General features: G+C 42.1%; 1 protein-coding gene across 1 annotated transcript; it reads left to right on the top strand.

The window, feature by feature from the left end:
* The first annotated feature begins 2,729 nt into the window (after positions 1-2,729).
* LOC124285652 (ankyrin repeat domain-containing protein 42-like) lies at positions 2,730-23,213 on the top strand. The gene is made up of 11 exons (XM_046721913.1): positions 2,730-2,826; positions 7,581-7,753; positions 8,610-8,717; positions 9,153-9,272; positions 11,613-11,748; positions 12,329-12,529; positions 17,932-18,057; positions 19,380-19,613; positions 19,885-20,011; positions 20,422-20,554; positions 21,659-23,213. The coding sequence occupies exons 1-11, from the start codon at positions 2,820-2,822 to the stop codon at positions 21,797-21,799; spliced, it is 1,506 nt and encodes a 501-aa protein (XP_046577869.1). The 5' UTR covers positions 2,730-2,819; the 3' UTR covers positions 21,800-23,213.
* Positions 23,214-25,994: the final 2,781 nt, after the last annotated feature.

Below are 25,994 nucleotides of genomic sequence, written 5' to 3'. Positions count from 1 at the left end.
GAACCCGATCGAGCATCTATGGGACGAACTTGATTGACGCGTTAGTAAACGTCACCTCCGTCCTCAGACACTTGCGGAACTTGCCAACACGTTCCGGAGGAATGGCAAAGAATTCCCCAAGCAAAAATCCGACGACTTGTGCAATCCCTTCCAAGGCGGTGTTGAGCAGTGACGGCTGCAAGGGGTGGTGTCACAACCAGGTACTGACCTGAACGCCCCACTTGTGTCCACACATGTGCAGTGAGTGAACTGAATTAATGCTGACAATGACAACAACACATATGTTCACCTCTTTGTCGAATTTCCTTCATCTATGTTCAAGCTTAATCGACTTATGAATACTTAATTACGTTTAATACATTTCCTTATTTTTGGCCTATGCGCTTCTTTTTATGAAGAGTGTATCATCATGCCCGACTTCCTTTAAGTTATTCTATGATTTCTTCATGGAACCTCTCAAAACATCAAAACTCTCACATGCTTGATGCTTTCTATTTTGTTGTTATTACAAGGTACAATGTACTTTCCTTCAGATTTTAATACTTCTGCAACGCTTTGGTTTCAGATTTCTCATGAAAAAGGAAAGATTGTTGTCGCTTTTATCCACAGGCCTGCGGTATTCCGGGATTCAGCAGTGTTTAAATATGGCTAAATATTGTTAAAACTTGTAGATTGTATTTACATCCTTCAGATGAGATAAAGTTGATATCCCACGTGAAAAATTAAAGCAAAACATATATTGTAATTCAGTTCTTATAAATATATACGTCAAGCATAACAACATCACCCAGATCTATTGCTTATTTATTCAATAACGAAATAAATAAAAATACAGTACAACCAGAAATTATTGAGAATTTAAAAATTGTCATTTTTTATTTTTTTCACTCATTACTCACGTATTAAATGTGAATATTAGCAGAACATAACTCCAGATTCAAAGACAGGTGAACAGTTAATATTTTGTCAAGTCACCATGGGCAGCAATGCAGGCTTCAATGCGGTGGGGCATACTACTGATCAAAGAAGTTAGAAAGTCGTGGTCCATGCTGTCCCAATATCGGACCACCTCTTCTTTCATTTCAGCAATATTTGTCAGATTTTTCCTATTGACACTTTCCTTCATAAGTCCCCAAACAGTTTCTATTGGATTTAGGTCAGGGCTATAGCTTGGCCAATCTAATAATGTCATATTTTGGGTCCGAAACCAGGCCTGTGAATGCTTTGAACAATGTTTTGGGTCGTTTTCCTGCTGGAAAATCAAAATATTTCCATGGAACACGTGAGCAGATGGAAGTAAATGTCCCTCGAGAATATCTGTGTACCGCTCACTGTTCATATTCCCTTCAAATACACAGAGGGGCGTCGCCCCTATCGCAGATATGCCACCCCACACGTTAAATTTCGGACTGTACTTTGGATGCTGATACAAAGGTTTTTCAGTTTGTTTGGTCCAGAATTTCAATGTATTAGGAAACAGCCACACAGAACTTTCATCTGAGAAAATCACATTGTCCCAGTTACATTTTCTATGCTGTAAGCACCAGTTCAACCGTCGCTCCTTTTGTTCAGATTTCATGATCGGTGAAGGAATTCCTCCACTTTTCTGCCAACCCATTGCATGCAGCTCAGTTCTAATTGTCTCCTTACAGACAGCCACAGTTCCTCTATCAATCATATCCAGCGTTAAGTTTTCTAAACGCCTTCGTTTACCAAGCCGCCTCCTGTCACCGACAGTCAATTTTCTTGGCCTACCTGCGCCTCCCTAGTGCTCAGTACAATATCCATTTCCAATATTTTTCAAAACACGATAAACAGTGGACAAAGGGATGCCGATTCTACTTGAAATCACTTTAGCTGATCTGATGTCCTTGTTATAATACTCTAAAATCAACTTCCTCTTCTCTAAATCATCCATACTGAAGATCACTGAAAATATCGTCTGCTAGCAAGTAAACAAAGGGGATAACTCTTCACAAACTAATGAAAAAGGATTAACGGAGTTCTCTCTCTTGAATGAACCCAAACACTTGATAGCTGGTCAAGGTTGTTTACACTAGAAATCCAATTAAACATATTCCTAAAATTCTCATTAATTTCTGGTCATACTATTTATATATATTGAAGGCGGATTTTCGGTGACGATGACTGAACGCTTGATACAACCTTGACGTCACCACGATGGGCGAATGACGAAATACATTGTGCATTGTGCACCCCGGTGTGTCGTGCTGATCATTGCCAACGTTTATCACACCAATAGAAACTGATCATTATCGGATTGTTGTACAAATTGCAGCACCATCTGGCGCACTTCATTGTCAACGATGTCCTTTCACATACGTTTCAAGATTCCTTTTGTGTGCACTGAAGCTCTGTGGTACATATTTTTCTCATGGCGTCTATTTGTTTTGATTTTTCACATTTATTAGTAGCATTATTACTTTAGTCGTTAAAACGACGGTAAGCATAAACAAGAAATTCTGTATTTCGCATGATGTATTTTAACCGATTGGCCCCCACAGATTTCGATCGATCAACTGAACTACCTTCAACTCGATCTTGTCTATTTTATCACACGAAACAAAGGAATTATACAAACGAGTTTCTAAAGCTTAATTTATTCTAATAACACAGAACTAGCACGACATGGAAAGTAGTGTACAATTAAAACAGCGATTCCGTAAAAGGCGATCCCGTTCCGGGTGTGGTCTGAACTCCGAGTTTGCGCGGAGCAGCTGCGCGTTGTCCCGCAACAACGTAAACAAACCACGACGGGCGGATCTGGTGGTTGGCTTTGATCGTTTCAAGTATTCGATATGCCAGGTAAATTTTACTTTTCTAGTCTCAAATTAGATCACAGAAATACTCTACAGTTTTAATGAACGCTCACAAACCATCCGAAACGTAAGTGCAATGTTCCTATGCTTGGTATATATGATGGGCTAGTGCAGAACAAGCACTGTCGTAATCTCGTTGTTGTGAACCCAAGTTACTGTCAGTCCTGGTCGTGTTACGCTTCACAATCTCAAACTAACTAAAAGATACTTGAGTGAATATGACTCATCTAAGATGGCGTATTTTTTTTATATACATGCCAACAAATGTCAGATATTTCACAACCGAAACATATCCGGATCCATTTAACCTGCCATTCATGGGTACAATCTACACTCTAAACAGCAGTTGAAAAACAAAACAAAAATAAGGAAATAATGCCTACAAAACTGGTTCGCAACATGTCATTTTACAATTGTATCCCGGAGAATATTTCTTAATTTTCATATGATAATGTATCTGATGGGACTGTTAGCAGTATGTGTACACCTAATACCATCATGTTCCTTGGGTATGTTTGAGTAGCCTGAAATGTACACACATATTCTCAGAACTACTGTACACTTAAAGGAGAATACGAACAAAAACAAAACTTTTGATATATTGTAAAGGATATTCTAAAAGTCACATTCCGTGATTAAAATTGAACAAAAAAGTTTGTAAAATAGCAATAAAAACACAAAAACGTACTCGTATTTCCGCCTATTACAAACACCCGACAGTTAATGAGCAGAGGGGGTATCACGTGACATGACGTCATAAGTGCCTGTTGCTGATGGCTTTCTCTGTGATTTTACCTCACAACTTAACAGTGTCCGCGGATTCTGAAGCAGTAAAAGCTGTTCGTGGTGTCATTTCTGGAATGGTTGTTAGACCGTATCCATACGATCCGATTTTACACATCTTGCAAAACAATCTTCCACTGAAGATGAAGAAGAAGAATCAAGCGAAACGGAGGCACCGCTTGAGGTCAAAATAAATTTAAGAATAGACTATATCATTTAACAAGAATACTATTTGTCAGCAAAATGTCATACAGTTCCAGCCAGCAAACTCACCCCTATAAATATATGACCAGTCACTAAGAATTATTTAAAAAAATGTGATTACAGTTCATTTTGTGTCAAATGGGTGACTGTAGGGTGTCTGGGATTTAAAAAACAAAATAATTATGCTTCAGACGAGGGAAAATAAAATTATCTGCTTAAAAAATTACACTGGAATTATTTTGTTGAAAAAAATTAGGATCCTAGTTCTCATTAATAACGTATCAAGTCTCGATACAAGATCCCGGCCTGGTCAGGATAATATTTGCGACACAGATAAGTTATTCCCCGAAAACTGGTGAATTATAAAATACTAGTCAGGACAACGTATGTTTAATTTCCCCATTGTTTGGTTATGGAAATAGTTATAAATGGTACTCGGTCATAGCCTTAGAATGACATCTTGTCAGCCAATGAGAATACAGAACAACTTTCACGGCACACACTACTGACAAATAGCGAGTCTGATGCCGACGTGCGTAATTGGACAAAATGGAAAAATATGAAAGCAACAAGTGCTTCATGATTTGCCGTTGTATTAGGCAATGTTTCGAGTTGACTGCATCATTTAGGGCTCCATACCGAAAGAACGTTATAGCAAAACATTTTCAAGCTCATGTGAGATCACTTACTGATTTTGATAATATATATCTCATCTAATTTGTTCAAATTTATTTATAATGATTGAATATATGCCGTAAATACATAGTTTTTGTCAACTTATTATGATATTATGTTCTTCATATAAAAGTTATTAGGAAGTAATATTTCTGATAAAAGTTTCATTAGTAAACTCATAACTATGTATATACTTTTATATGAAGAACATAATATCAAAGTTGACAAAACTATGCATTTATGGCCTATATGTATTCATTTTAAATAAATTGGGGCATTTTGACTACCCCACTGGGGCAATTTGACCAGATTTGCTGGGTCATTTTGTAACGGGGGCAATTCGACTGGCAGCCGGACTTGAATTTAATTTATGTTAACAATACCATTGACAGTAAGTTGTTACAGGGAATGAGGGAGTATAAATGAATCTCGTGGATACTTTTTCCTTCCTCAGCCTAGCTTTGGGATTCCCATACCCCATGCGTTCATGTCTCTTTCATGTGCGTCCGACTCGGAATGATCGGCACATTTCTCCTGCCGAAATCTGTCATTTCACTTGGAAAACGGAAGAAATTGTGGTTCTTTCCCATGTTCGATGATGCCGTGCAACCCCAGGCAACGCAAAACACCGTCGTACCATTGAAAAGAACGACAGAAACAACACGATTTGTACTACTGTAGCGCTTGGTCTTTGGCAATATGGCGGACTCCAGGCACATTTGATGTCACAAGCGGAACGGTCACATGGGTTCCAGCGAAATATGCAAAAGCTGAGATTTACAGAAACTGTTTTCGCGATTAAAACATAATTATACATAATTTTTAATTGAAAATTTGAGAATATGTTTCTGATGACTTTATCTTTCACCCAGCAATTTATTGTAATTCACTCGTATTCTCCTTTAAATGTATCTGGCTGAAATGTATGGATCATTATGACATTACCAGTTAGGATGGTTCAGATCCCGACTTTGGTGAAATAGTCATTTATTCAGACTGTCCATTGTCTATCATTGTGAGACAGAAGAAAACAAGCTACACCAAAATGACCAGTACACCAGATGGGTGGTGGTCACATGGACACCTATACAAGACTTGGTACAGTTCACTGAACAAGGGGAATTTTAAGACTTAAAAGTAACAAGTCACAGAACGGTATATAAGGTGTGCGGATAACTGCAGTATCAGCGAGTGCACTGACAGGGGTATGATGTCTTGGCGTATACCCAATAATCATATAATATATTTATACTTCAGATTACGTATAGATATAAGTTATAAATCCGCAACAGTCCATACTAGTATTCCAATTGTGAAGTGTGCATCACCTAATATATGTGTAGTCAATGAGCTAGGTTCCCTGACATGCACATCAAACATAGTCAGTTTGCCATGTATTTAACAGCAGAGGACTTTTGTCATTTTAACTTTATGATGTAACTGATCTGTTATGACAGATAAGTTCATTGTTCTAATTTTGTAAATTTGCCTCACATTTCTTAATCATATTGGGCAAATAAAATGTCAGTAAGGAGTAACATGGAACAGACCTACCCATCAGAGCTGCAACTCTGTACTGCAGTTCGGCAACAACCAGTTAAACACAATTTCCCTGTGACTTCCTTAAGTGGCATATTTAGAAGCTGATATGATGAAGAGGAACACTGATCTCAACTGAAATGTTGCATCTACTGCAACAAAGAAGTTGTCTATCCATGAAAAGTGTTCCTCTTCAATTTCCCTGTATTTAGCACAGATCAGACAGAGCCAGTAATTCTGACAAGGGCAATGTATCCAATATCCTTGCAGGTACCACAGCTCAGAGAGAGCCAGTAATTCTGACAAGAGCAATATATCCAATATCCTTGCAGGTAGCACAGCTCAGAGAGAGGGCCAGTAATTCTGACAAGGGCAATATATCCAATATCCTTGCAGGAAGCACAGCTCAGAGAGAGGGCCAGTAATTCTGACAAGGGCAATATATCCAATATCCTTGCAGGAAGCACAGCTCAGAGAGAGGGCCAGTAATTCTGACAAGGGCAATATATCCAATATCCTTGCAGGTACCACAGCTCAAAGAGAGGGCCAGTAATTTTGACAAGGGCAATATATCCAATTTCCTTGCAGGTAGCACAGCTCAGAGAGGGCCAGTAATTCTGACAAGGGCAATATATCCAATATCCTTGCAGGTACCACAGCTCAGAGAGAGGGCCAGTAATTCTGACAAGAGCAATATATCCAATATCCTTGCAGGTAGCACAGCTCAGAGAGAGGGCCAGTAATTCTGACAAGGGCAATATATCCAATATCCTTGCAGGAAGCACAGCTCAGAGAGAGGGCCAGTAATTCTGACAAGGGCAATATATCCAATATCCTTGCAGGTAGCACAGCTCAGAGAGAGAGCCAGTAATTCTGACAAGGGCAATATATCCAATATCCTTGCAGGTAGCACAGCTCAGAGAGGGCCAGTAATTCTGACAAGGGCAATATATCCAATATCCTTGCAGGTAGCACAGCTCAGAGAGAGCCCAGTAATTCTGACAAGAGCAATATATCCAATATCCTTGCAGGTTGCACAGCTCAGAGAGAGCCAGTAATTCTGACAAGGGCAATATATCCAATATCCTTGCAGGTAGCACAGCTCAGAGAGAGAGCCAGTAATTCTGACAAGGGCAATATATCCAATATCCTTGCAGGTAGCACAGCTCAGAGAGAGCCAGTAATTCTGACAAGGGCAATATATCCAATATCCTTGCAGGTAGCACAGCTCAGAGAGAGAGCCAGTAATTCTGACAAGGGCAATATATCCAATATCCTTGCAGGTACCACAGCTTAGAGAGAGGGTCAATAATTCTGACAAGGACAATATATCCAATATCCTTGCAGGTACCACAGCTTAGAGAGAGGGCCAATAATTCTGACAAGGACAATATATCCAATATCCTTGCAGGTAGCACAGCTCAGAGAGAGAGACAGTAATTCTGACAAGGGCAATATATCCAATATCCTTGCAGGGAGCACAGCTCAGAGAGAGGGCCAGTAATTCTGACAGGGGCAATATATCCAATATCCTTGCAGGTACCACAGCTCAGAGAGTACCAGGCCAGAGCCAGACAATCCATGATGTTGTGAGGGACAGCGATGTGTTCCACCTGGAAGCGATGGTCAAGAATGGTGCCAGTATCAACGAGGTTGATGAACGAGACAACTTCACCCCGCTCCATGCAGCGTGTAATGTAGGGGCCTTAGAGGTAAGACAGGTTCACAGGAAATTTGTTAAATATCATATTTTGCTTTAGTTTTGTTTCTTATTCTAGGTATTTTGTTATCATATTCAGTGTAAAACATTCCTCTGCACTCTTACTGAATCACGCATGTCTACAAGTGATAATGAGAAACAGAAACTGCTGGACTGTTTGATCCTGAGGCATATCCACCATGATCTGCATCTCACATGGTCTGTGTCTCACTAGGTTAGTGTCTAACAATGTCTGTGTCTGATTAGGTTTGTGTTTAACATATTGTCTGTGTGTCATATGATCTGTGTCTCATTACATTTGTGTCTAACACGGTCTGTGTCTAACATTGTCTGTGTCTCATATGATCTGTGTCTCATTACGTTTATGTCTAACAAGGTCTGTGTTTCACATTGTCTGTCTGTGTCTAACATAGTCTGTGTCTCATACAGTCTGTGTCTCTTTAGGTTGGTGTCTCACATGGTCTACTTCTCATTAGGTTTGTGTCTAACATAGTCTGTGTCTCATATGATGTGTGTCTCACATGGTCTACGTCTCATTAGGTTTGTGTCTAACATAGTCTGTGTCTCATATGATGTGTGTCTCACATGGTCTACGTCTCATTAAGTTTGTGCCTAACATAGTCTGTGTCTCATATGATGTGTGTCTCACATGGTCTGTGTCTCATGTGGTCAGTGTCTCATATGATCTGTGTCTTATTAGGTCTGCATCTAATATAACCTGTGTCTATCATGGTCTGAGAATTCATTTTTGTCTAGTATATATAAAACAAAATGCAGTTTCCTTTCAACTAAGTTTGGGTGAAACAAATTCAGCAATCTGAAATCTGTGAGTGTAAATTTACTTTCAGTGTGTGCACTGGCTGCTCTGGCACGGAGCGGATGCCACCGTGACCACTCCCCGTGGCTGGACCCCAGGACATATTGCTGCCATCAGAGGTCAGGACGGCTGCCTCCAGGTGAGCGAGCACCTGGTGCTGAAAGCCAATATGATGCTGTTGCTGCATCAGATGTCTCTACAGAATTTCTGCAGCTTCTCCCAACACTCTCCACCCACTCTCCATCTGGCATGGTGCTTCTGTATAAAAAACCATGAATCTGAATCTCCTGGGAGGAATGGATCATACATTTTGCTTGCGTCTGTGTTTATCATGGTCAGGAGTTAGCCAGACCCAAACAAAGTAACATCTCCAATACAATAAGTATATGCCACCTTACTCTCGAATGACAAGAGGATTGATGTATGATGATGTATTTTGACCTTATCTCCTGAGTACTAGCCCATTCAAGTGCTTGATGTGATGCTTTGAAAAACACATCAGTGTTAAGCTACAATGTCATGAAATGATTGATGGTCTTGAATACATGCATATACAGTAGCGTTGTGCTTCCAGGCCCTGGCTAACAACGGTATTAGTCTGACAGGGAAGGACACTCGTGGCAGTACCCCCCTACACCTGGCGGCCGCCCACGGCAACTCCTTCAGCCTCCACACCATACTGAGAACAGGAGTGGTAAGTCCCAACACCTCCTCCCTCCCACCATACTGAGAACAGGAGTGGTAAGTCCCAACACCCCATACTAAGAACAGGAAAGTCCTCCCTCCCACCATACTGAGAACAGGAGTGTAAGTCCCAACACCTCCTCCCTCCCACCATACTGAGAACAGGAGAGTAAGTCCAAACACCTCCTCCCTCCCACACACCATACTGAGAACAGGAGAGTAAGTCCCAACACATCCTCCCACACACCACACTGAGAACAGGAGAGTAAGTCCCAACACCTCCCTCCCACACACATAACTGAGAACAGGGGTGTAAGTCCCAACACCTCCCCCCCACACACCACACTGAGAACAGGAGAGTAAGTCCCAACACCTCCTCCCTCCCACCACACTGAGAACAGGAGAGTAAGTCCCAACACCTCCCTCCCACCACACTGAGAACAGGAGAGTAAGTCCCAACACCTCCTCCCACACACCACACTGAGAATAGGAGAGTAAGTCCCAACACCTCCTCCCACACACCACACTGAGAACAGGAGAGTAAGTCCCAACATCTCCTCCCACACACCACACTGAGAACAGGAGAGTAAGTCCCAACACCTCCTCCCTCCCACACACCACACTGAGAACAGGAGAGTAAGTCCCAACACCTCCTCCCTCCCACCATACTGAGAACAGGAGAGTAAGTCCCAACACCTCCCTCCCACACACCATACTGAGAACAGGAGAGTAAGTCCCAACACCCCGTATCCACACACCATTATGAGAACAGGAGTGGTAAGTCCCAACACCTCCCTCCCACACACCATACTGAGAACAGGAGAGTAAGTCCCAACACCTCCTCCCACACACAATACTGAGAACAGGAGAGGTAAGTCCCAACACCTCCTCCCTCCCACCATACTGAGAACAGGAGAGTAAGTCCCAACACCTCCTCCCTCCCACCATACTGAGAATAGGAGAGTAAGTCCCAACACCTCCTCCCTCCCACCATACTGAGAATAGGAGAATAACCCAGCACCTCCCTCCCACACACCATACTGAGAACAGGAGAGTAAGTCCCAACACCTCCTCCCCCCACCTGAGAACCACACACCACACTGAGAACAGGAGAGTAAGTCCCAACACCTCCTCCCTCCCACCATACTGAGAACAGGAGTGTAAGTCCTCCTCACACCATACCCAACACCTCCCTCCCACACACACACACACTGAGAACAGGAGTGTAAGTCCCAACACCTCCCTCCCACACACCATACTGAGAACAGGAGTGGTAAGTCCCAACACCTCCCTCCCACACACCACACTGAGAACAGGAGTGGTAAGTCCCAACACCTCCTCCCTCCCACCATACTGAGAACAGGAGTGGTAAGTCCCAACACCTCCTCCCACACACCATACTGAGAACAGGAGTGTAAGTCCCAACACCTCCTCCCTCCCACCATACTGAGAACAGGAGAGTAAGTCCCAACACCTCCCTCCCACCACACTGAGAACAGGAGAGTAAGTCCCAACACCTCCTCCCTCCCACCATACTGAGAACAGGAGTGGTAAGTCCCAACACCTCCTCCCACACACCATACTGAGAACAGGAGTGTAAGTCCCAACACCTCCTCCCTCCCACCATACTGAGAACAGGAGTGTAAGTCCCAACACCTCCTCCCCACACACCACACTGAGAACAGGAGAGTAAGTCCCAACACCTCCTCCCACACACCACACTGAGAACAGGAGAGTAAGTCCCAACACCTCCATCCCTCCCACCATACTGAGAAACAGGAGTGTAAGTCCCAACACCTCCTCCCACACACCACACTGAGAACAGGAGAGTAAGTCCCAACACCTCCTCCCTCCCACCATACTGAGAACAGGAGTGTAAGTCCCAACACCTCCTCCCACACACCATAATGAGAACAGGAGAGTAAGTCCCAACACCTCCCTCCCACACACCATACTGAGAACAGGAGAGTAAGTCCCAACACCTCCTCCCACACACCATACTAAGAACAGGAGAGTAAGTCCCAACACCTCCCTCCCACACACCATACTGAGAACAGGAGTGTAAGTCCCAACACCTCCCTCCCACACACCATACTGAGAACAGGAGAGTAAGTCCCAGCACCTCCTCCCACACACCATACTGAGAACAGGAGTGTAAGTCCCAACACCTCCCTCCCACACACCATACTGAGAACAGGAGTGTAAGTCCCAACACCTCCCTCCCACACAGCATACACTGAACTGAATCATTAATTCTATGTATGATACAGGTGATTGTGTACATGTTTGTAAAATCATAAGCTACTGAACCAGAAGACAAATCGAGATTACAGAGATGAATTTATGACAGGATGTGAATGCCCTGGACAAGCATGGATGGACGCCGATCCACTCTTCTGCATATCATGGGCGTCTGGGATGCATCCAGTTGCTGGTCAAATGGGGAGGTTATCTTGACGAGGTGGAAAACAATGGTAACACACCAGGTATGTACACAGCCCAGTGTGTGAAATAGCCACTAGCCCGTTAGCCCGTGGGACTGCCTCTGTGGTGTAGTGGTTAGAGTGTCCGCCTGTAGAGCAGAGGGTCGTGGGTTCCAAAACACGTTAAATTATGGTACTTGTTGATCCCTGCCTGGCGCTCAGCATTAATGGGTACAACAAGGACTGGTCGGCTCGGAGACAGTATAATGTGTCTGAGTGAGGTATTCATGCTTAACTGCCACATGATATTTCAGTGAGCTTGCACTATAAAATCAGCTAAAGTCTGGGCTAGTACAAGCAGCCGCACATACACACGCAAGCATGTGGTCATATGAGCGAAATATTCTTAATTTTGACATTAACCCCATTTCACCTCACCTCACCGTTAGCCCGTGGCTAGTAAAAGTCCACTCGGGCCAGGAAATCTCCACAGACACTGGCCTGACTGGCTAGTGAATTTTCATGGGGTCATTTTGTAAATTTATCTAGTTAGTAGTGCAATGGTTTTACTATGTATGCTGTATTCATGAACAAGTGTTCAAATCTATACATACCCATTGATTCCATTGTGTTTTGTGTCCAGCCCACCTGGCAGCTATGGAGGGCCACCTGCCCTGCCTCAAATACATTGTCACCAACTCCGGCAACACCATGCACACACTGGGTGCTAGGAACGACAATGGCGAAACACCCAAAGACCTGGCCCAACAGTTCTACAAGGAGAACATCCTGGAGTACATCAACAACATAGAGTGGGAAAGAGATCACCCAGTGCAGGCTGAGAGTAAGTATCAGACATCTGTATCAGACAGCAGTGTCAGACATCAGTATCAGACATCAGTGTCAGACATCTGTATCAGACATCTGTGTCAGACATCTGTATCAGACATCAGTGTCAGACATCTCTATCAGACAGCAGTGTCAGACATCTGTATCAGACATCAGTGTCAGATATCTGTATCAGACATCAGTGTCAGACAGCAGTATGAGACATGTGTATCAGACAGCAATGTCAGACAGCAGTGTCAGACATCTGTATCAGACATCAGTGTCAGACTTCTGTATCAGACAGCAGTGTCAGACAGCAGTGTCAGACATCTGTGTCAGACATCTGTATCAGACATCTGTATCAGACATCAGTGTCAGACATCAGTGTCAGACATCTGTATCAGACATCTGTATCAGACAACATCTGTATCAGACATCAGTGTCCGACATCAGTGTCCGACATCTGTATCAGACATCAGTGTCAGACATCTGTGTCAGACATCTGTATCAGACATCTGTATCAGACATCTGTGTCAGACATCTGTATCAGACATCTGTATCAGACATCAGTATCAGACATCAGTGTCAGACATCAGTGTCAGACATCAGTGTCAAACATCTGTATCAAACATCTGTATCAGACATCAGTGTCAGACATCTGTATGAGACATCAGTGTGAGACATCTGTATCAGACATCAGTGTCAGACATCTGTATGAGACATCAGTGTCAGACATCTGTATGAGACAACAGTGTCAGACATCTGTATGAGACATCAGTGTCAGACATCTGTATGAGACAGAAGTGTCAGACATCTGTATGAGACAGCAGTGTCAGACATCTGTATCAGACATCAGTGTCAGACATCTGTATCAGACAGCAGTGTCAGACATCTGTATCAGACATCAGTGTCAGACATCTGTATGAGACATCAGTGTCAGACATCAGTGTCAGACATCTGTATGAGACATCAGTGTCAGACATCTGTATGAGACATCAGTGTCAGACATCTGTATCAGACATCAGTGTCAGATATCTGTATCAGATATCAGTGTCAGACATCTGTATCAGACAGCAGTGTCAGACATCTGTATCAGACATCAGTGTCAGACATCTGTATGAGACATCAGTGTCAGACATCTGTAAGAGACATCAGTGTCAGATATCTGTATCAGATATCAGTGTCAGACATCTGTATCAGACAGCAGTGTCAGACATCTGTATCAGACAGCAGTGTCAGACATCTGTATCAGACATCAGTGTCAGACAGCAGTGTCAGACATCTGTATGAGACATCAGTGTCAGACATCTGTTATGGCATCAGTGTCAGACATCTGTATGAGACATCAGTGTCAGACATCTGTAAGAGACATCAGTGTCAGATATCTGTATCAGATATCAGTGTCAGACATCTGTATCAGACAGCAGTGTCAGACATCTGTATCAGACATCAGTGTCAGACATCTGTATGAGACATCAGTGTCAGACATCTGTATGAGACATCAGTGTCAGACATCTGTATGAGACATCAGTGTCAGACATCTGTATGAGACATCAGTTTCAGACATCAGTGTCAGACATCTGTATGAGACATCAGTGTCAGACATCTGTAAGAGACATCAGTGTCAGATATCAGTGTCAGACATCTGTATCAGACAGCAGTGTCAGACATCTGTATGAGACATCAGTGTCAGACATCTGTATGAGACATCAGTGTCAGACATCTGTATCAGACATCAGTGTCAGACATCAGTGTCAAACATCTGTATCAAACATCTGTATCAGACATCAGTGTCAGACATCTGTATGAGACATCAATGTGAGACATCTGTATCAGACATCAGTGTCAGACATCTGTATGAGACATCAGTGTCAGACATCTTTATGAGACAGCAGTGTCAGACATCTGTATGAGACATCAGTGTCAGACATCTGTATGAGACAGCAGTGTCAGACAGCAGTGTCAGACAGCAGTATGAGATATCAGTATCAGACATCTGTGTCAGACAGCTGTATGAGACATCTGTATCAGACAGCAGTGTCAGACAACATCTGTATCAAACATCTGTATCAGACATCAGTGTCAGACATCAGTATGTGTCAGACATCAGTGTCAGACATCTATATCAGACATCAGTATCCAACATCTGTATCAGACATCAGTATCCAACATCTGTATCAGACATCTGTATCAGACATCAGTATCAAACATCTTTATCAAACATCTGTATCAGACAACATCTGTATCAGACATCAGTATCAGACATCTGTATTAGACATCTATATCAGACATCAGTGACAGACATCAGTGCCAGACATCAGTGTCAGACATCTGTATCAGACATCAGTGTCAGGCATCAGCATGTATCAGACATCTGTATCAGACAACATCTGTATCAGATATCAGTGTCAGACATCAGTGTCAGACATCTGTATCAGACAACATCTGTATCAGACATCAGTATCAAACATCTGTATGAGATATCAGTGTCAGCCATCTGTATCAAACATCTGTGTCAGGCATCTATATCAGACATCAGTGCCAGACATCTGTATCAGACAACATCTGTATCAGACATCAGTATCAAACATCTGTATCATATATCAGTGTCAGCCATCTGTATCAAACATCTGTGTCAGGCATCTATATCAGACATCTGTGTCAGGCATCAGTACATGTGACATCTGTATCAGACATCTGTATCAAACATCAGTACATGTGACATCTGTATCAGACATCAGTATCAAACATCTGTATCAGATATCAGTGTCAGCCATCTGTATCAAACATCTGTGTCAGGCATCTATATCAGACATCTGTATCAGACATCAGCACATGTGACATCTGTATCAGACATCAATATCAAACATCTGTATCAGATATCAGTGTCAGACATCTGTATCAGACATCTTTATCAGACATCTGTGTGAGGCATCTATATCAGACATCTGTGTCAGGCATCTATATCAGACATCTGTATCAGACATCAGCACATGTGACATCTGTATCAGACATCAATATCAAACATCTGTATCAGATATCAGTGTCAGACATCTGTATCAGACATCTTTATCAGACATCTGTGTGAGGCATCTATATCAGACATCTGTGTCAGGCATCTATATCTGACATCTGTATCAGACATCAGTATGTGTTCTCTGAACCCCTGTGTTGTAGACCTAGCATCCCCTGTACATGTTCTCTGGTACAAGTACCTCTTTGTTGTAGACCTAGCATCCCCTGTACATGTTCTCTGGTACAAGTACCTCTGTGTTGTAGACCTAGCATCCCCTGTAGATGTTCTCTGGTACAAGTACCTCTGTGTTGTAGACCAAGCATTCCCTGTACATGTTCTCTGATACAAGCACCTCTGTGTTGTAGACCTAGCATTCCCTGTACATGTTCTCTGATACAAGTACATCTGTGTTGTAGACCTAGCATTCCCTGTACATGTTCTCTGATACAAGTACCTCTGTGTTGTAGACCTAGCATCCCCTGTAGATGTTCTCTGGTACAAGTACCTCTGTGTTGTAGACCTTGCATTCCCTGTAGATGTTCTCTGATACAAGTACCCCTGTGTTGTAGACCTGGCATTACCTGTACATGTTCTCTGGTACAAGTACCTCTGTGTTGTAGACCTAGCATCCCCTGTACATGTTCTCTGATACAAGTACCTCTGTGTTGTAGACCTAGCATTCCCTGTAGATGTTCCCTGATACAAGTACCCCTGTGTTGTAGACCTAGCATCCCCTGTACATGTTCTCTGATACAAGTACCTCTGTGTTGTAGACCTAGCATTCCCTGTAGATGTTCTCTGATACAAGTACCCCTGTGTTGTAGACCTAGCATCCCCTGTACATGTTCTCTGATACAAGTACCTCTGTGTTGTAGACCTAGCATCCCCTGTAGATGTTCTCTGATACAAGTACATCTGTGTTGTAGACCTAGCATTCCTTGTACATGTTCTCTGATACAAGTACCTCTGTGTTGTAGACCTTGCATTCCTGTTGATGTTCTCTGATACAAGTACCTCTGTGTTGTAGACCTAGCATTCCCTGTAGATGTTCTCTGATACAAGTACCCTGTGTTGTAGACCTAGCATTCCCTGTAGATGTTCTCTGATACAAGTACCTCTGTGTTGTAGACCTAGCATTCCCTGTACATGTTCTCTGATACAAGTACCCCTGTGTTGTAGACCTAGCATCCCCTGTACATGTTCTCTGATACAAGTACCTCTGTGTTGTAGACCTAGCATTCCCTGTAGATGTTCTCTGATACAAGTACCCCTGTGATGTAGACCTAGCATTCCCTGTAGATGTTCTCTGATACAAGTACATCTGTGTTGTAGACCTAGCATTACTTGTACATGTTCTCTGGAACAAGTACCCCTGTGTTGTAGACCTAGCATCCCCTGTAGAAGTTCTCTGATACAAGTACATCTGTGTTGTAGACCTAGCATCCCCTGTAGATGTTCTCTGATACAAGTACATCTGTGTTGTAGACCTAGCATTCCTTGTACATGTTCTCTGATACAAGTACCTCTGTGTTGTAGACCTAGCATCCCCTGTACATGTTCTCTGATACAAGTACCTCTGTGTTGTAGACCTAGCATTCCTGTACATGTTCTCTGATACAAGTACCTCTGTGTTGTAGACCTAGCATTACCTGTACATGTTCTCTGATACAAGCACCTCTGTGTTGTAGACCTGGCATTACCTGTACATGTTCTCTGATACAAGTAACTCTGTGTTGTAGACCTAGCATCCCCTGTAGATGTTCTCTGATACAAGTACATCTGTGTTGTAGACCTAGCATTACTTGTACATGTTCTCTGGTACAAGTACCCCTGTGTTGTAGACCTAGCATCCCCTGTAGATGTTCTCTGATACAAGTACATCTGTGTTGTAGACCTAGCATCCCCTGTAGATGTTCTCTGATACAAGTACATCTGTGTTGTAGACCTAGCATTCCTTGTACATGTTCTCTGATACAAGTACCTCTGTGTTGTAGACCTAGCATCCCCTGTACATGTTCTCTGATACAAGCACCTCTGTGTTGTAGACCTGGCATTACCTGTACATGTTCTCTGATACAAGCACCTCTGTGTTGTAGACCTGGCATTACCTGTACATGTTCTCTGATACAAGTACCCCTGTGTTGTAGACCTGGCATTACCTGTACATGTTCTCTGATACAAGTACCTCTGTGTTGTAGACCTAGCATTCCCTGTACATGTTCTCTGATACAAGTACCTCTGTGTTGTAGACCTAGCATTCCCTGTAGATGTTCTCTGATACAAGTACTCCTGTGTTGTAGACCTAGCATCCCCTGTAGATGTTCTCTGATACAAGTACCTCTGTGTTGTAGACCTAGCATCCCCTCTAGATGTTCTCTGATACAAGTACCTCTGTGTTGTAGACCTAGCATTCCCAGCACATGTTGCGGCCTCAAATGGAGACTTGGATCATGTGAGAATGTTGGTGGAGAATGGTGTTGTCAACATCAATGAGAGGGATGACAAGGGATCAACACCAGCTCACAAAGGTAGGCACACTTGCTTTATCCAAATGTACAGTTTTCCCAGAAATTATTGAGAAAATCTTCGTTTCCTACTGATAACAGAATTTTAAAATAGGTGTTACATTATGTTGTAAGGTACTCAATATGGGAGGCAACTCTTTTATGCTTAACAATGCACCTTACTATATCAAGAGTTATCTCCCCTGGTGTAGCAGACAGCTTCCTTTCTTGACATGGCAGATTTGACAGAGGAGAGAATAGAAAGCTGGTTCAAGATAATTTGGGGTGTCATTAATGCAAAAGCGTTAGCTGGTAGACATGACATTCCCCTGTCTACAGTATACAGAACTTTGAAGAATATTCAGTCAGTAGTTATCACTGAGCACAAGACAGGGGCAGGGAGGCCAAGGAAGTTCAGTACCACAGATCGCCAGTGACTTGGTCAGATTGTGAGTAGGGTCTCAATTGAAAAGCTTTGAGAATATCAGAAATGAGATGATTACTAGAGCCTCAGGTATGTAATGAAACCCTTAGACAAGAATTACAAAGACTTAATTCGGTGAAAAAATGCTGAATTCCCTCACCATTGATGAAAGATGCACAAAAAGAAAGACATTTAAACTGGTGTAGGGCTCGCAAAAATCAAGATTGGGATGATGTTTTCTTTACTGATGAAAGTTCTGTCTGGCTTTTCCGAACTGTGTGAAAATTTGGGCAAAAGATACCGCGAAATCTACCAACTTCCAAAGCATAGCCCGAAATTTCACATGTGGGGTGGGGTATCATCAAGTGGAGTGATGCCGTTGTGTATTTTCACTGGAAATTTGACAAAGGAACGATATGATGACATCTTAAATGGTCACCTCCTTCCAACGGCTCAAACACTGTATGAAGATAACTGGATTTTCCAGCATGATAACAACCCAAAACACACTGCGAGCTACACAAAACAGTTGTTGTCGGACGAAAATGTTCAAGTTTTAGACTGGCCAAAATACAGCCCAGATCTTAACCCTATTGAGAATGTGTGGGGACTAATAAGGGACAGAATAGCCCCAAAAGGACTTAAAAATATGGAGGATATGAAGAAAGAAGCGGTTGAATATTGGGATACGCTGTCACACGATTTCCAACACACTTTGATAGGTAGTGTACCTAGGTGCATTCAGTCGTGTATTGCTGGGCAAGAACGTCTCAAAACGTTTTGAAAAGACACTTAGACTGTAAGAGAATCATATCTCAACATATTCATTTAAGTAAAACTTCTACAGTTTATATGTACATGTATTATATATTTACGGAAACAAATATCATAAATACCATGTCTCCTGTGTGTTATTGTCCAGCTGCTGGCCAGGGCCACATCCACGTGCTGCAGTGGCTTATTGAGATGGGGGCAGACATGGCCATCATGAACCAAGCTGGAGAAACTCCAAAGGATGTGGCTCGCAGGTTCTCGCAGCTGGCCTGCATCAAGCTTCTTGGAGGTGACACAGAGCAGGACACTGAAGTAGTTGTTGACGACCCCCGGGAAGAGGAGATGGGCGGGGATGTTCGGTCCAACCAAGCTATGGCAAAGGGTAGGCTTCAACACTGACTGACTGAAACCACACATTGCCATGGATGGCAAACTGATCTTAATTATTCAAATGTGTTACTTCTCACCAGCAGTGAAACACACTGTTTTCTTCCGGAAGTTTTGTATATTTCCTCAAACTTACTGATACACATCATAATTAATCAACATTTAGCTAACAGTTATCAATCTCCATCATCTATGCACATGATCCCTACACAGTCCACAGTTGTTGCTTAAGGGCAAATGTCATTAAGCTGCATTTGTAATGACAGGTCGGGCAAAGATGCGTGTGGATGAGCTTGAGCGTCTCCTTGAGATTGCCAAGAAAAACTTCAGCCAGCTTGGTGGCACCATGGTGGAGGACAGACATCGCTTACAGCTGATGAGAGACAAGGATCAGTAAGTGCAGCCTGGTATAAAGAGAGATGTCAACCCAGATATAAGGAGGGGAGCTCTCCACCCTGATTTAAGGACTCTGGGGAGATGTGCACACTTACAATGATATATTCATGGGGACTATTTCTGTCTGATGTGAATGTAGTCACATGTTTGCCACTAGAACTATATGAGAAAATATCTGGAACTATATGAGAAAATATCTGGAACTATATGAGAATATATCTGGAACTATATGAGAAAATTTCTGGAACTATATCAGAAAATATCTGGAACTATATGAGAAAGTGTCAAACTATAGGAAAATATATGAGCTCTAATTAGATCTACACTAGCTACAAGCCAGGGATACATTGTTTGCCTGAGACATTGTTGTATACTGAGGTGTTGAGGTGAGCTTGGTCTCTGTGCAGCACCATCAAGGAGCTGGAGACTCTGCTGGAGTATGAGAGGGTCAAGCGTGAGAAACTGGAGTGTCAGCTGGACGACTTCCGGCGGGAGCTGGCCTTCCTGCGCTCACACCTGGACAACACAAAGATGGACCCTGTAAGTACCCAGCGTGGAGTACCTGACGTGTGTGTAAGTACCCAGCATCTGTATCAAGTAAACGGACCACCAACACTGGTGCACCACAAGGTTGTGTAATATCTCCTGTTCTTTTCACCCTCTACACTAATGATTGTACAAGCTCGAATTCAACCTGTTCAACTGTAAAGTTCGCAGATGATGCAGCAATTGTCGGCAAACTGAACGATGCTGATTCTGAAGAACTGTATAAAGAGGACATTAATCATTTTACGACTTGGTGTGCAGAAAACCGCTTACTCTTAAATGTCACAAAAACAAAGGAACTGATAATTGACTTTCGGAGTAAACCATCAGAACTGCTTCCAGTGATAATCAACGGTGAATGTGTTGAGACAGTGTCGGAGTATAAGTATCTGGGAACCTTCATTGACTCTAAGCTGAACTGGAACTCTAACACTGAAGCCCTATACAAAAAGTGTCAACAACGTCTTCATCTCATGTGTAAACTGAGATCTTTTAATGTTAACCCATCTGTGATGTCATCTTTTTATGTAGCATTTATTCAGAGTATTTTAACATTTTCCTTCCATTGTTGGTACGGGTCTCTCTCAGTCCATCTCAAATCTAAAAAAGACAAAATTGTTAACACTGCAAGTAAAATCGCTGGAGTCAGATTTGAATGTTTATCATCAATATATGAGCGGCAAATCGTGAATCAAGCTGTCAAAATCATATCTGACCGTACTCACTACTTAAATTCGGAATACAACCTTCTCCCTTCAGGCCGCCGATACAATGTTCCAATTGTGAAAACTAAGAGAGCCTGCACATCCTTTATTCCAAGTACCATATCTCTCCTAAACAAATGTGAAGATGCCTAAATCAAAGAATTTATGTAAATATGTTTGGTATCTGTCTAATGTGTCAGTAGCTCTGCTGATGTAACACAAATTCCTGAAAAGGCATTAAAGTATTATTCTATTCTATGTATAAGTGCAATAATCTGGAAGGCAATGTAGAACCCTGCCTTACCTAACTAGTATAGTGTGTGTGTAGTGTGCCTGCTGCAATGTGTGTGTTTCATTGTGTTGTGTGTCAGACTGAAATAACTGAATGTTTCAGATGAGTGACGAGGACTTAAGACAACGGTCCCGTAAGAAGAGATCTGGATCCGCAAAGAAGAAGAGCTACGGTGATGGTGGAGTGTTCATCAGGAGGAGTGTCACGGTTCCAACTAAAGGCAGCCGCACTCGGATAGTATAGCACATTCACCCTGTACAGATACCACACTTCTCAGTATAAACGTATGGTATTCACCTCAATACTGTACCAGTTTATGGTACTGACCCATAGTAAGGTGGCCGCGAGAGTCCTTTCTGCCATCATCAGATGTCTGGAGCCTTATAGCGTGAGTGCAACCCAGAAGACTGCCCTGTGGTTTAAAGACACTGCAGTACATTTTAAAACTGGTGGAAGAGAGATTTAGTTCAGTTATGGATTTCTAACTTCATATTTTGTTTTCCATTCCTAATTATGATACTGAGTTACACACATGACCACTCTACCCAAAGCCACAACAGTGAGCCTGTGCTCTGGCACCAACTCCCAGGAAGTACAGTTTTGGCTGGTCAAGGGGTCAAGGGAAGCACCATGTAACAAAGTAGCAGTAGCAATATGCCTTGGTCTTGCTTCCCCTGTTCAGGAATATAGAGCCACACTACAGACCAACAAAGCTTGGTCTGGTTTACACATACTGATCATCTCAGAGTGTCTCAGTTAAGAGTAGCAATGTTCACCTTGCTCCCACCAACAGTGGGAGACCTACAGTTTACATGTTTCTATGTATGAAGGTACTCAAGGAAATAGAAATAAAATGGCTTTTGGTGTTTATTTGTTTATTACTTCATTAAAACAGGTAGTCATAACAAATATTAATATAACTATGTTTTTCCCAACTGGGCCTTTTAATTTGGTCCTCTAATCATCATCCAAAATACCATTTTATATGTAAAAAAAACAAAAATTTGCATATTATCCACAAAATTAGAAACATGTTATAACACAATCAACAATTGGTGGAAACAACTACCTTTACAGTGGGTTGCCATAGCGATTGTGCACTTGACAGTCAAAGCTATGAATGAACTCATAAAAATAGTACATTCAAAATCCCTAAATCAATTATTTTGTATATGAATTTTGCTAAAAGACCTAAAAGGATGAATGGTATATGACATTTTTCATAAAACATATTATGTACCCGAACCTGTGGAGATTACATCTCATCTGCATACTATAGCTTGAATCAGAAATGTACATTTTGACTTTGATGAAATTTCAAGGGGTAAAATTGACTCGATTACCTCTCCTGTAAACTCATCTATTTCGGATGAATTTACCAAAAGTGATAAAAACAAAACGTTGGGAAAAACGATAGTCACAGAATATTTAACAGTCAAACTTTAGTTGTGTTAAAAACTACGAAATACACGCCAAAAACCATTTTGTTTCTATTTCCGTGAGTACTATAGGTGGTACTGTTGTATATAAAGAGATCTGTATTTGTTGTATGATATATTCTATATACAGATCTGTACAGTCAAGTGTCCACTCATAGGTGTCAATGTCTTGCTTTTACTTGTAATGATAAAGTATTGCAATAAATCTACAAATACCTGGTAATGGTTGCCTTCTAATGATTTTTCCAGAGCTTGTGCAGATTTTGCTCCCAGAACCCTGTGACTGAGTGTTCGAATCCCAGTTGACTCTGCTTATATTTCTAGTCAGAACCGTATGATTGAGTGTTCGAATCCCAGTTGTCTCTGCTTATATTTCTAGTCAGAACCCTATGATTGAGTGTTCGAATCCCAGTTGTCTCTGCTTATATTTCTAGTCAGAACTCTATGATTGAGTATTCGAATCCCAGTTGTCTCTGCTTATATTTCTAGTCAGAACTCTATGATTGAGTGTTCGAATCCCAGTTGACTCTGGTTATATTTCTAGTCAGAACCGTATGATTGAATGTTCGAATCCCAGTTGTCTCTGCTTATATTTCTAGTCAGAACCCTATGATTGAGTGTTTGAGTCCCAGCTGACAGCTTATATATGATTTAGTGTTGGAATCCCAGTTGACTCTGCTTATATTTCTAGTCAGAACCGTATGATTGAGTGTTCGAATCCCAGTTGTCTCTGCTTATATTTCTAGTCAGAACCGTATGATTGAGTGTTCGAATCCCAGTTGTCTCTGCTTATATTTCTAGCCAGAACTCTATGATTGAGTGTTCGAATCCCAGTTGACTCTGGTTATATTTCTAGTCAGAACCGTATGATTGAATGTTTGAATCCCAGTTGTCTCTGCTTATATTTCTAGTCAGAACCCTATGATTGAGTGTTCAAGTCCCAGCTGACAGCTTATATATGATTTAGTGTTGGAATCTCAGTTGACTCTGGTTATATTTCTAGTCAGAACCCTATGATTGAGTGTTCGAATCCCAGCTGACTGCTTATATATGATTGAGTGTTCGAATTCCAGTTGTCTCTGCTTATATTTCTAGTCAGAACTCTATGATTGAGTGTTCGAATCCCAGTTGTCTCTGCTTATATTTCTAGTCAGAACCCTATGATTGAGTGTTTGAATCCCAGTTGTCTCTGCTTATATTTCTAGTCAGAACCCTATGACTGAGTGTTCGAATCCCAGCTGACTGCTTATATATGATTTAGTGTTCGAATCCCAGTTGTCTCTGCTTATATTTCTAGTCAGAACTCTATGATTGAGTGTTCGAATCCTAGTTGTCTCTGCTTATATTTCTAGTCAGAACCCTGTGATTGAGTGTTCGAATCCCAGCTGACTGCTTATATATGATTTAGTGTTCGAATCCCAGTTGACTCTGCTTATATTTCTAGTCAGAATTCTATGATTGAGTGTTCGAATCCCAGCTGACTGCTTATATTTCTAGTCAGAACCCTATGATTTAGTGTTCGAATCCCAGTTGACTCTACTTATATTTCTAGTCAGAACCCTATGATTGTGTGTTCGAATCCCAGTTGTCTCCTCTTATATTTCTAGTCAGAACCCTATGATTGAGTGTTCGAATCCCAGTTGTCTCTGCTTATATTTCTAGTCAGAACCCTATGATTGAGTGTTCGAATCCCAGCTGACTGCTTATATATGATTTAGTGTTGGAATCCCAGTTGACTCTGCATATGTTTCTAGTCAGAACCGTATGATTGAGTGTTGGAATCCCAGCTGACTTCTTATATATGATTTAGTGTTCGAATCCCAGTTGTCTCTGCTTATTTTCTAGTCAGAACTCTATGATTGAGTGTTCGGATCCCAGTTGTCTCTGCTTATTTTCTAGTCAGAACTCTATGATTGAGTGTTCGGATCCCAGTTGTCTCTGCTTATTTTCTAGTCAGAACCCTATGATTGAGTGTTCGAATCCCAGTTGTCTCTGCTTATATTTCTAGTCAGAACCCTATGATTGAGTGTTCGAACCCAGCTGACTGCTTATATTTCTAGTCAGAACCCTATGATTTAGTGTTCGAATCCCAGCTGTCTCTGCTTATATTTCTAGTCAGAGCCCTATGATTGAGTGTTCGAATCCCAGTTGTCTCTGCTTATATTTCTAGTCAGAACTCTATGATTGAGTGTTCGAATCCCAACTGTCTCTGGTTATATTTCTAGTCAGGTTCCTATGATGGATCGTCTGTTTATATTTCTAGTTTTATCACCACCACACCACGTACATCTGGGATGGGATTCACGTTGGGTACTCCTCCCATGTCCCGCTGACATGGAGCCAGGAGTGGTTCAAGTCCCAGTTTGCCCTGGCGATGTCGATTTGTTACCACGATATCCATCCATTGTACATGTCTGAGACCGGCATCACCTCGCGCTCCCTCATTAAGCCACCATACAACTAGAACTGTCGTGGCGGTGTAACAGAATAAAACATGGTTAAAAGCTGACCGTAACCCAATTCACTAACAGCATAGTCATGCTTACATTTTTAAGCCATTCAGTTTACGTTATCAAAATCACTCTCTCTGTGAAATGAGCTACACGAAAACGGCAGTAATTTCAACAATTTGCCATTACGAAAACGGCGCCAATCAAATATGTGGCCGTTTCAACATGTTCCAGATAAGTATCCTACTGTAAGAAGCGAGCGTAAAATATGGTGACGGCAATCATTCTGGGTGGAAAGAGAAAAGAGGTCATCTCAAGTCGCTGCTTGTCAGTAGCTGACAGTGCTATAAACTGTTGTGGGTGTGGTGTCTACGCTTGACATGCAGTACAATAGGATTGACCCCACATACGCTGGCAGTAGGGAAACGTGTTTGACTAACTGCGGGCTATCGTTCTCCCTACCCAACCTTGCCACGACCCTACGTTCAGGAAGTAGCTGACTGCAGATCAGCCCATTTCGATAACCTGTGCAAACATAGACACTGAATT

Source organism: Haliotis rubra, unplaced genomic scaffold (genome assembly GCF_003918875.1).
Source record: "Haliotis rubra isolate DU_JTF1 unplaced genomic scaffold, ASM391887v1 Scf365, whole genome shotgun sequence".
NCBI classification, from domain to species: domain Eukaryota; kingdom Metazoa; phylum Mollusca; class Gastropoda; order Lepetellida; family Haliotidae; genus Haliotis; species Haliotis rubra.
Note: the sequence above shows the minus strand (reverse complement) of the source record. Positions and strands in the feature narration are given on the sequence as shown.

What these genes read in the sequence shown, in the direction of transcription:
- LOC124285652 (XM_046721913.1), top strand. An exon ending in GTAATGTAGGGGCCTTAGAG is followed by an intron (nt 7,754 to 8,609) that starts GTAAGACAGGTT and finishes ATTTACTTTCAG; the next exon opens with TGTGTGCACTGGCTGCTCTG. An exon ending in TCACCCAGTGCAGGCTGAGA is followed by an intron (nt 12,530 to 17,931) that starts GTAAGTATCAGA and finishes TCTGTGTTGTAG; the next exon opens with ACCTAGCATTCCCAGCACAT.